The 12710-nt window shown below is 38.5% G+C and overlaps 1 protein-coding gene across 1 annotated transcript in view; it reads left to right on the top strand.

Annotated features, from left to right (window-relative positions):
- The first annotated feature begins 301 nt into the window (after nucleotides 1–301).
- The window catches only part of ARAP2 (ArfGAP with RhoGAP domain, ankyrin repeat and PH domain 2), a 192414-nt gene continuing 180005 nt past the window's right edge, over nucleotides 302–12710 (top strand). Inside the window, exon 1 of the mRNA XM_061191308.1 lies at nucleotides 302–1206. Coding sequence (XP_061047291.1) covers nucleotides 302–1206 — 905 coding nt within the window. The remainder of the gene's footprint in view (nucleotides 1207–12710) is intronic.

Genomic DNA, 12710 nt, shown 5'->3' with positions numbered 1-12710 from the left:
TCTAAGGCATATAAAGTAATGCACAAAGATTCCAGACTCTCAGCGAGCACAAGTAATGATCCTCATTTCTATTGTTTTTCTTCAGAGAACGTTTATAATGTAAAACTAGTTTTAATACCAAAAATGTCCTAATAAATTGCTTTTCTTTTTTTCTAGGCTTAAGCGCATAAAGCATTCACTGTGCAGAAAATAACATTTTGAGATAAGTGATAGAGGAAAATCCAATACAGAAGTGCACCCTCTTGTGTGCGTATTGCATTGTACTGCTTCTATCACATTGCCTAGTAATGAAGCCACCATTATGTCCTCAGTCAGTGAAGTGAATGTTGATATCAAAGATTTCCTAATGAGCATTAATTTGGAGCAGTACCTCTTACGCTTCCGCGAATTTGGTTTTAATAATGTAAGGGACTGTGCAGAAATAAATGACAGCGTGCTCCTCAAAGTTGGAATATCACCTACAGGACACCGGAGGAGGATACTTAAACAGTTACAGATAATCCTGTCAAAAATGCAAGATATCTCAATATATGCAAATGTTCATAAAACAAAGAAGAATGATGAGGCTTCAGAGGATCACCATGCTCCATCTTCTCGGAATACCTGCCTAGAACTTTCAGATTCACACAGTGTTCAGACACCCAGCCCAACGCAGCTGGAGACTGTTACAAGAAGTCTTGATCAAAATGAGGTTAGTGTGGAAAATAGCCAGTCTTTTAAATCAGATGATAAGCTGACTCTTCCTACATACAACTTTCCCATTCCGGAAGAAGAACCACACCTGAATTCAGATTCTTTTCAAGGTTCTTTATTTGGTAGTGAAATTACTGACGTAGAATCTTTGACTGCACAAAAGACTGTCGACTGTACAACCGGAGAAGAACAAACAAAAAAAGTTGATTTGATCTCAGAAAATGTGAGCAAGCTTCCTAGTGCAGACCCTGAATTCCTTTCTTCCCCTGACTGTTCAGTATCAGAAGCAAATTCTGGAAATGGAACTAATCGTTTATTAGAAAGCTCACCACCATCCCCATTCTTTCAATTTCAAGGAGAAATGGTTGTAAATGATTTGTATGTTCCGTCATCGCCAGTCCTAACACCTATGAGAAGTCATAGCAAGTTGGTTTCAAGACCATCTCGATCTTTTCTGCTAAGACATCGGCCTGTACCAGAGATTCCAGGGTCAGCAAAAGGAATTTCAGGGAGGTAAGAATTTTTATGATAACTTGTGTGTATTCAATTTGGGGGAATTTAGTTATTTTTTAACAATTTTATTTTCAGTGTTCATTTCTAAATTTGACCCATTCAACCAACCTTTTCTTTCTTCTAAAATTTTTTGTCATGCCATCTCTCTTGTACACCACTGCCCAGAGTCTGTTTCCAACTTATAACTTCAGCTTTCTCCTATTTAATTGGGGGACTTCATTTCCCCTAATTCTGCCTGGACATTCCTTCCTGTACCTTCCTCCATGCCTGGTATTATATTCTTCCATGAGTGCCCTTTATATTTGAATTGCTGACTCTATCTCCCCACTAGGTTATGTGCTTTTTGGCAGGGGCCATGTTCCTAATGACTGTATCTCTACTACCTGACACGATTGGCACGAATTAATCATTCACCACGCATCTAGTGAGCACTTGCTTGGTACTGGTCACGGCACTAGATGCGGAGGAGGTAGAGAGATAAAAAGGGGCTTTAGTGTAGTGTAGAAGACATGTAAAAAGTAGTAGCAGCACAATATGAGACCACTTCAGCTGGAGACCAGAACTCGAAAGAGGGGGCCTACCGGCCTGTTGGGTCATTGGTACCCTGAGGTAACTGTGGAGTCTAAGAGGAGCTGACTTACAGCAGGGAGAACTTTCAACCATTTCTCAGAGTTACACCTAAGATGTGGTTTTCTTCAGGGTTGTGGTGGGATTTTTTTTTTTTTTTTTTTAATTCACTAAAAGCTAACACTTGTCTCTGTTGGGAGTCATGAGGTTGTTTAAGTTCAACCCTTACTGCTATGGCACTAAATGCAATTACAGATTCCTGTAAACAGGCTCTAGGCTGGCATTTCTGCAAGATTCTCCTTCCCCCTTTGTCTCCCCGTGTATCCACTCTGTCCCTGGTGCTGGATCTTGGGTGTATTTACAAGAGAAAAATATGGAAATTTAGTATATGCAAGAGAAAACATGGCAATTTACAAGACCATGTTAAGTACCTCCCATTAGAGTGTAAACTCTTTGAGGACAGAGGCCGTAATTAATTTGTCTTTATCGTGGCATCCCTGGTGCCAATGGCAATATTGAGTATTTACTGGGAAATCAATTGGCAGTATCATTTATTAAACACCTAGAAGCTGGTTTGGTTTATAATTTTCCATGGGTTGTCTAATTCTCACATTGGCCCTCTGAAATAGGTATTATTCCTCCATTTTCTTATGAGGTAACTGAGCCTTAGGTTAATTTTTCTAGGATCACATGGGTGATCCCAGTGAACTGGGATTTCATTCCAGTACATCTGACTTTATAACACACTTTCTTAACCACTCATTTAGTAAATATTCTTAAAAGTGTTGATTGCATATATAAGAAATGGAGTATTTCTTAGGAAAGTACAAGATCACCAATTTTTGTATGACACCATAGCTTTAGCATATTTTGCTAATTTTAAACAATTAAAAGAAAGTAAATGAGAAGGGTCTGCTATGTCTTTGCAGGAACAGAATCCTTTTGCGAGCCATAAGGATAACTTCAGATAAGAAACATTTGGCTCAAGTTTTAAATAAGTTGTGCTATTTTTCATAAATTTTTGAGAATCTTTTTTTTTTTTTGAATTTTTTGAATTTTTAATTAATGATTGTTTTTATTATGTCTTTTTTTTTTTTTTGGATGATCACAACAAAAGCAACAATGATTGCAATTACCAAACATGAAACACACTCATACTATGTCATAATATTGACATTCAGTCCAGTAATCCTCCACTGTAACAGCTCCTTTACTTTGCAGTGAAAATTGATTTGTATATTCTTTGCCTCTGAGTCCTTGTGGGATTTTTTCTTTTTTTAAATTCAAACAGAAAGTCACAAAAATTATACTCATCCTCATCAGTTCACTCAGTCCCATGTAATTAATTTTTTTTTTTTCATCTTGATCTTTTGTTAGCACTTTTATGAGCTCATCAGTTTTTCATTAGAGTTCTGAAAATGCTTATTCATTCAGTTCAGCAGTACAGTCGGGTACCAGAAACCTGTACTTGTCAGAGTCTTTTCCATGAATTTCCTGAAGATGAAACCCTTTTATAGGAACATATTTACAAAAGCATCAGAGTACACCCAGAACTGTCTGTAAATGACAAAAGACTTAAAAATGACCACGGTTAAAGATTTGATGAAAGTTCATAATAATGCAGTTGACAAGAAAATTAGTTATTTCTGAGATATACATTTTAAAGTAATAACTAGGATTATGACTTATAACATTTTACCAGAACATATAAGATTTTTAGAAATTTCATGTAATGTCTGAAACATTTATATTAACATATTTCCATACAAATAACCCAATGAAAGTTTAGTATTAGTTGGTTGGTTTGTTTGTTTATACTGCAGGTTCTTATTAGTCATCAATTTTATACACATCAGTATATACATGTCAATCCCAATCGCCCAATTCAGCACACCACCATCCCCACCCCACTGCTGTTTTCCCCCCTTGGTGTCCATATGTCTGTTCTCTACATCTGTGTCTCAACTTCTGCCCTGCAAACCGGCTCATCTGTACCATTTTTCTAGGTTCCACATACATGCGTTAATATATATTTGTTTTTCTCTTTCTGACTTACTTCACTCCGTATGACAGTCTCTAGATCCATCCACGTCTCAACAAATGACTCAATTTCGTTCCTTTTTATGGCTGAGTAATACTCCATTGTATATATGTACCACAACTTCTTTATCCATTCGTCTGTTGATGGGCATTTAGGTTGCTTCCATGACCTGGCTATTGTAAATAGTGCTGCAATGAACATTCGAGTGCATGTGTCTTTTTGAATTATGGTTTTCTCTGGGTATACGCCCAGTAGTGGGATTGCTGGGTCATATGGTAATTCTATTTTTAGTTTTTTAAGGAACCTCCATATTGTTCTCCATAGTGGCTGTATCAATTTACATTCCCACCAACAGTGGAAGAGGGTTCCCTTTTCTCCACACCCTCTCCAGCATTTGTTGTTTGTAGATTTTCTGATGATGCCCATTCTAACTGGTGTGAGGTGATACCTCATTGTAGTTTTGATTTGCATTTCTCTAATAATTAGTGATGTTGAGCATCTTTTCATGTGCTTCTTGGCCGTCTGTATGTCTTCTTTGGAGAAATGTCTATTTAGGTCTTCTGCCCATTTTTGGATTGGGGTGTTTGTTTCTTTAATATTGAGCTGAATGAGCTGTTTCTATATTTTGGAGATTAATCCTTTGTCCGTTGATTCGTTTGCAAATATTTTCTCCCATTCTGAGGGTTGTCTTTTCGTCTTGTTTATGGTTTCCTTTGCTGTGCAAAAGCTTTGAAGTTTCATTAGGTCCCATTTGTTTATTTTTGTTTTTATTTCCATTACTCTAGGAGGTGGATCAAAAAAGATCTTGCTGTGATTTATGTCAAAGACTGTTCTTCCTATGTTTTCCTCTAAGAGTTTTATAGTGTCCAGTCTTACATTTAGGTCTCTAATCCATTTTGAGTTTATTTTTGTGTATGGTGTTACGGAGTGTTCTAATTTCATTCTTTTACATGTAGCTGTCCAGTTTTCCCAGCACCACTTATTGAAGAGACTGTCTTTTCTCCATTGTATATCTTTGCCTCCTTTGTCATAGATTAGTTGACCATAGGTGTGTGGGTTTATCTCTGGGCTTTCTATCTTGTTCCATTGATCTATGTTTCTGTTTTTGTGCCAGTACCATATTGTCTTGATTACTGTAGCTTTGTAGTATAGTCTGAAGTCAGGGAGTCTGATTCCTCCAGCTCCGTTTTTTTCCCTCAAGACTGCTTTGGCTATTCGGGGTCTTTTGTGTCTCCATACAAATTTTAAGATGATTTGCTCTAGTTCTGTAAAAAATGCCATAGGTAATTTGATAGGGATTGCATTGAATCTGTAGATTGCTTTGGATAGTATAGTCATTTTCACAATGTTGATTCTTCCAATCCAAGAACATGGTATATCTCTCCATCTGTTGGTATCATCTTTAATTTCTTTCATCAGTATCTTATAGTTTTCTGCATACAGGTCTTTTGTCTCCCTAGGTAGGTTTATTCCTAGGTATTTTATTCTTTTTGTTGCAATGGTAAATGGGAGTGTTTCCATAATTTCTCTTTCAGATTTTTCATCGTTAGTGTATAGGAATGCAAGAGATTTCTGTGCATTAATTTTGTATCCTGCAACTTTACCATATTCATTAATTAGCTCTAGCAGTTTTCTGGTGGCAGTTTTAGGATTCTCTATGTATAGTATCATGTCATCTGCAAACAGTGACAGTTTTACTTCTTCTTTTCCAATTTCTATTCCTTTTATTTCTTTTTCTTCTCTGATTGCCGTGGCTAGGACTTCCAGAACTATGTTGAATAATAGTGGTGAGAGTGGACATCCTTGTCTCGTTCCTGATCTTAGAGGAAATGCTTTCAGTTTTTCACCGTTGAGAATGATGTTTGCTGTGGGTTTGTCATATATGGCCTTTATTATGTTGAGGTAGGTTCCCTCTATGCCTACTTTCTGGAGAGTTTTTATCATAAATGGGTGTTGAATTTTGTCAAAAGCTTTTTCTGCATCTATTGAGATGATCATATGGTTTTTATTCTTCAATTTGTTAATATGGTGTATCACATTGATTGATTTGCATATATTGAAGAATCCTTGCATCCCTGGGATAAATCCCACTTGATCGTGGTGTATGATCCTTTTAATGTGTTGTTGGATTCTGTTTGCTAGTATTTTGTTGAGGATTATTGCATCTATATTCATCAGTGATATTGGTCTGTAATTTTCTTTTTTTGTAGTATCTTTGTCTGGTTTTGGTATCAGGGTGATGGTGGCCTCATAGAATGAGTTTGGGAGTGTTCCTTACTCTGCAATTTTTTGGAAGAGTTTGAGAAGGATAGGTGTTAGCTCTTCTCTAAATGTTTGATAGAATTCACCTGTGAAGCCATCTGGTCCTGGACTTTTGTTTGTTGGAAGATTTTTAATCACAGTTTCAATTTCATTACTTGTGATTGGTCTGTTCATATTTTCTGCTTCTTCCTGGTTCAGTCTTGGAAGGTTATACCTTTCTAAGAATTTGTCCATTTCTTCCAGGTTGTCCATTTTATTGGCATAAAGTTGCTTGTAGTAGTCTCTTAGGATGCTTTGTATTTCTGCGGTGTCTGTTGTAACTTCTCCTTTTTCATTTCTGATTTTATTGATTTGAGTCCTCTCCCTCTTTTTCTTGATGAGTCTGGCTAATGGCTTATCAATTTTGTTTATCCTCTCAAAGAACCAGCTTTTAGTTTTATTGATCTTTGCTATTGTTTTCTTTGTTTCTATTTCATTTATTTCTGCTCTGATCTTTATGATTTCTTTCCTTCTGCTAACTTTGGGTTTTGTTTGTTCTTCTTTCTCTAGTTTCTTTAGGTGTAAGGTTAGATTGTTTACTTGAGATTTTTCTTGTTTCTTTAGGTAGGCTTGTATAGCTATAAAATTCCCTCTTAGAACTGCTTTTGCAGCATCCCATAGGTTTTGGGTTGTCGTGTTTTCATTGTCATTTGTCTCTAGGTATTTTTTGATTTCCTCTTTGATTTCTTCAGTAATCTCTTGGTTATTTAGTAACGTATTGTTTAGCCTCCATGTGTTTGTGTATTTTATGCTTTTTCCCCTGTAATTCATTTCTAATCTCATAGCGTTGTGGTCAGAAAAGATGCTTGATATGATTTCAATTTTCTTAAATTTACTGAGGCTTGATTTGTGACCCAAGATGTGATCTATCCTGGAGAATGTTCCGTGCGCACTTGAGAAGAACGTGTAATCTGCTGTTTTTGGATGGAATGTCCTATAAATATCAATTAAATCTATCTGGTCTATTGTGTCATTTAAAGCTTCTGTTTTCTTATTTATTTTCACTTTGGATGATCTGTCCATTGGTGTAAGTGAGGTGTTAAAGTCCCCCACTATTATTGTGTTACTATCAATTTCCTCTTTTATAGCTATTAGCAGTTGCCTTATGTAATGAGGTGCTCCTATGTTGGGTGCATATATATTTATAATTGTTATATCTTCTTCTTGGATTGATCCCTTGATCATTATGTAGTGTCCTTCCTTGTCTCTTGTAACATTCTTTATTTTAAAGTCTATTTTATCTGATATGAGTATAGCTACTCCAGCTTTCTTTTGATTTCCATTTGCATGGAATATCTTTTTCCATCCCCTCACTTTCAGTCTGTATGTGTCCCTAGGTCTAAAGTGGGTCTCTTGTAGACAGCATATATATGGGTCTTGTTTTTGTATCCATTCAGCAAGCCTGTGTCTTTTGGCTGGAGCATTTAATCCATTCACGTTTAAGGTAATTATCGATATGTGTGTTCCTATGACCATTTTCTTAATTGTTTTGGGTTTGTTTTTGTAGGTCCTTTTCTTCTCTTGTGTTTCCCACTTAGAGAAGTTCCTTTAACATTTGTTGTAGAGCTGGTTTGGTGGTGCTGAATTCTCTTAGCTTTTGCTTGTCTGTAAAGCTTTTGATTTCTCCATCAAATCTAAATGAGATCCTTGCCGGGTAGAGTAATCTTGGTTGTAGGTTCTTCCCTTTCATCACTTTAAGTATATCATGCCACTCCCTTCTGGCTTGTAGAGTTTCTGCTGAGAAATCAGCTGTTAACCTTATGGGAATTCCCTTGTGTGTTATTTGTCATTTTTCCCTTGCTGCTTTTAATAATTTTTCTTTGTCTTTAATTTTTGCCACTTTGATTACTATGTGTCTCGGCGTGCTTCTCCTTGGGTTTATCCTGTATGGGACTCTCTGTGCTTCCTGGACTTGGGTGGCTATTTCCTTTCCCATGTTAGGGAAGTTTTCGACTATAATCTCTTCAAATATTTTCTCTGGTCCTTTCTCTCTCTCTTCTCCTTCTGGGACCCCTATAATGCGAATGTTGTTGCGTTTAATGTTGTCCCAGAGGTCTCTTAGGCTGTCTTCATTTCTTTTCATTCTTTTTTCTTTAGTCTGTTCCGCAGCAGTGAATTCCACCATTCTGTCTTCCAGGTCACTTATCCGTTCTTCTGCCTCAGTTATTCTACTATTGATTCCTTCTAGTGTAGTTTTCATTTCAGTTATTGTATTGGTCATCTCTGTTTGTTTGTTCTTTAATTCTTCTAGGTCTTTGTTAATCATTTCTTGCATCTTCTCAATCTTTGCCTCCATTCTTATTCCAAGGTCCTGGATCATCTTCACTATCATTATTCTGAATTCTTTTTCTGGAAGGTTGCCTATCTCCACTTCATTTAGTTGTTTTTCTGGGGTTTTTTCTTGTTCCTTCATCTGGTATATAGCCCTCTGCCTTTTCATCTTGTCTATCTTTCTGTAAATGTGGTTTCTGTTCCACAGGCTGCAGGACTGTAGTTTTTCTTGCTTCTGCTGTCTGCCCTCTGGTGGTTGAGGCTATCTAAGAGGCTTGATGGGAGGCTCTGGAGGTGGGTAGAGCTGACTGTTGCTGTGGCGGTCAGAGCTCTGTAAAACTTTAATCCACTTGACTGTTGCTGGGTGGGGCTGGGTTCCCTACCTGTTGGTTGTTTTGCCTGAGGCAACCCAACACTGGAGCCTACCCGGGCTCTTTGGTGGGGCTAATGGCAGACTCTGGGAGAGCTCACGCCAAGGAGTACTTCCCAGAACTTCTGATGCCAGTGTCCTTGTCCCCACGGTGAAACAGAGCCACCCCCCACCTCTGCAGGAGACCCCCCAACACCAGCAGTTATGTCTGGTTCAGTCTCCCCCAGGGTCACTGCTCCTTCACCTGGGTCCCGATGCACACACTATTTTGTGTACGCCCTCCAAGAGTGGGGTCTCTGTTTCTCCCAGTCCTGTCGAAGTCCTGCAATCAATTCCCACTAGGCTTCAAAGTCTGATTCTCTATGAATTCCTCCTCCCGTTGCCGGACCCCCAGGTTGGGAAGCCTGACGTAGGGCTCAGAACGTTCACTCCAGTGGGTGGACTTCTGTGGTATAAGTGCTCGCCAGTCTGTGAGTCACCCACCCAGCAGTTATGGGATCTGATTTTACTCTGATTGCGCCCCTCCTACCGTCTCACTGTGGCTTCTTCTCTGTCCTTGGACGTGGGGTATCCTCCTTGGTGAAGTCCAGTGTCTTCCTGTCGATGATTGTCCAGCAGCCAGTTGTGATTCTGGTGCTCTCGCAAGAGGGAGTGAGAGCACGTCCTTCTACTCCGCCATCTTGGTTAATCCTCAAAGAACCAGCTTTTAGTTTTATTGATCTTTGCTATTGTTTCCTTCATTTCTTTTCCTTTTATTTCTGATCTGGTCTTTATGATTACTTTCCTTCTGGTAACTTTGGGGTTTTTTTGTTCTTCTTTCTCTAATTGTGTTAAGTGTAAGTTTGGGTTGTTTATTTAAGATGTTTCTTGTTTCCTAAGGTAGGATTGTATTGCTATAAACTTCCCTCTTAGAACTGCTTTTGCTGCATCCCTTATGTTTTGGGTCATCGTGTTTTCATTGTCATTTGTTTCTAGGTATTTTTTTATTTCCTCTTTGATTTCTTCAGTGATCTCTTGGTTATTAAGTAGTGTATTGTTTAGCCTCCATGTGTTTGTATTTTATACAGATTTTTTCCTGTAATTGATATCTAGTCTCATAGCGTTGTGGTCCGAAAAGATACTTGATATGATTTCAGTTTTCTTAAATTTACCAAGGCTTGATTTGTGACCCAAGATATGATCTCTCCTGGAGAATGTTCCTTGAGCACTTGAGAAGAATGTGTATTCTGTTGTTTTTGGGTGGAATGTCCTATAAATATCAATTAAGTCCATCTTGTTTAATGTATCATTTAAAGCTTGTGTTTCCTTATTTATTTTCATTTTGGGTGATCTGTCCATTGGTGAAAGTGGAGTGTTAAAGTGCCCTACTATGATTGTGTTACTGTCGATTTCCCCTTTTATGGGTGTTAGTATTTGCCTTATTGTATTGAGGTGCTCCTATGTTGGGTGCATAAGTATTTACAATTGTTATATCTTCTTCCTGGATTGATCCCTTGATCATTATATAGTGTCCTTCTTTGCCTCTTGTAATAGTCTTTGTTTTAAAGTCTATTTTGTCTGATGTGAAAAGTGCTACTCCAGCTTTCTTTTGATTTCCATTTGCATGGAATATCTTTTTCCATCCCCTCACTTTCAGCCTGTATGTGTCCCTGTGTCTGAAGTGGGTCTCTTGTCGACAGCATATATATCGGTCTTGTTTTTGTCTCCATTCAGCCAGTCTATGTCTTTTGGTTGGAGCATTTAATCCATTTACATTTAAGGTAATTATTGATATGTATGTTCCTATTACCATTTTCTTAATTGTTTTGGGTTTGTTTTTGTAGGTCTTTTCCTTCTCTCGTGTTTCCTGCCTAGAGAAGTTCCTTTAGCGTTTGCTGTAAAGCTGGTGTGGTGGTGCTGAATTCTCTTAGCTTTTGCTTGTCTGTAAAGGTTTTAATTTCTCCATCAAATCTGAATGAGATCCTTGCTGGGTAGAGTAATCTTGGTTGTAGGTTTTTGCCTTTCATCACTTTAAATGTGTCCTGTCACTCCCTTCTGGCTTGCAGAGTTTCTGCTGAACGATCAGCTGTTAACCTTATGGGGATTCCCTTGTATGTTATTTGTTGTTTTTCCCTTGCTGCTTTTAATATTTTTTCTTTGTATTTAATTTTTGATAGTTTGATCAATATGTGTCTTGGCGTGTTTCTCCTTGAATTTATCCTGTATGGGACTCTCTGGGCTTCCCAGACTTGATTAACTATTTCCTTTCCCATATTAGGGAAGTTTTCAACTACAATCTCTTCAAATATTTTCTCAGTCCCTTTCTTTTTCTCTTCTTCCTCTGGGACCTCTATATTTCGAATGTTGGTGCATTTAATGTTGTCCCAGAAGTCTCTGAGACCGTCCTCAATTCTTTTCATTCTTTTTTCTTTATTCTGTTCTACAGTAGTTATTTCCAGGTCACTTATCCGTTCTTCTGCCTCAGTTATTCTGCTACTGATCCTTTCTAGAGAATTTTTAATTTCATTTATTGTGTTGTTCATCATTTTTTGTTTGCTCTTTAGTTCTTCTAGGTCCTTGTTAAACATTTCTTGTATTTTCTCCATTCTATTTCCAAGATTTTGGATCATCTTTACTATCATTATTCTGAATTCTTTTTCAGGTGGACTGCCTATTTCCTCTTCATTTGTTAGGTCTGTTGGGTTTTTACCTTGCTTCTTCATCTGCTGTGTGTTTCTGTGTCTTCTCATTGTGCTTAACTTACTGTATTTGGGGTCTCCTTTTCGCAGGCTGCCGGTTCGTAGTTCCTGTTGTTTTTGGTGTCTGCCCCAAGTGGCTAAGGTTGGTTCAGTGGGTTGTGTAGGCTTCCTGCTGGAGGGAACTAGTGCCTGTGTTCTGGTGGATGAGGCTGGTTCTTGTCTTTCTGGTGGGCAGGTCCACATCTGGTAGTGTGTTTTGGGGTGTCTGTGACCTTATTATGATTTTACGCAGCCTCTCTGCTAATGCGTGGGGTTGTGTTCCTGTCTTGCTAGTTGTTTGGCGTAGGTTGTCCAGCACTGTAGCTTGCTGGTCTTTGAGTGGAGCTGGGTCTTGGCGTTGAGATGGAGATCTCTGGGAGATTTTCGCCATTTGATATTACATGGAGCTGGGAGGTCTCTGGTGGACCAACGTCCTGAACTTGGCTCTCCCACCTCAGAGGCATAGCCGTGATGCCTGGCTGAAGCACCAACAGCCTGTTATCCACACGGCTCAGAATTATAGGGAGAAAGAAAGAAAGAAAGAAAGAAAAAGGTAAAATGAAATGAAATGTAATGAAATGAAATAACGTTATTAAAATAAAAAATAATTGTTATAAAAAATTTTTAAAGTAATAAAAAAAGAAAGAAAGAAAGAAGAGAGCAACCAAACCAAAAAACAAGTCCACCAATGATAAGAAGCACTAAAAACCATACTAAAAAATGAAAAAAAAAGAAAAAAACGGAGAGATAGAACCCTAGGACAACTGGTAAAAGCAAAGCTATACAGACAAAATCGCACACAGAAGCATACACATACACACTCACAAAAAGAGAAAAAGGGGAAAAAGTATATACATATTGTTGCTTCCAAAGTCCACCTCCTCAATTTGGGATGATTTGTTGTCTCTTCAGGTATTCCACAGATGCAGGGTACATCAAGTTGATTGTGGAAATATAATCCGCTGCTCCTGAGGCTGCTCGGAGAGATTTCCCTTTCTCTTCTTTGTTCGCACAGCTCCTGGGGTTCAGCTTTGGATTTGGCCCCGCCTCTGCATGTAGGTCGCCTGAGGGCATCTGTTCTTCACTCAGACAGGACGGGGTTAAAGGAGCAGCTATTCGGGGGCTCTGGCTCACTGAGGCCGGGGGTAGGGAGGGGTACAGAATGCGGGGCAAGCCTGCGGCGGCAGAGGCCGGCGTGACGTTTCACCAGCCTGAGGCGTGCCTTGTGTTCTCCTGG

This window comes from Eubalaena glacialis, chromosome 5, assembly GCF_028564815.1.
Source record: "Eubalaena glacialis isolate mEubGla1 chromosome 5, mEubGla1.1.hap2.+ XY, whole genome shotgun sequence".
NCBI classification, from domain to species: domain Eukaryota; kingdom Metazoa; phylum Chordata; class Mammalia; order Artiodactyla; family Balaenidae; genus Eubalaena; species Eubalaena glacialis.
Note: the sequence above shows the minus strand (reverse complement) of the source record. Positions and strands in the feature narration are given on the sequence as shown.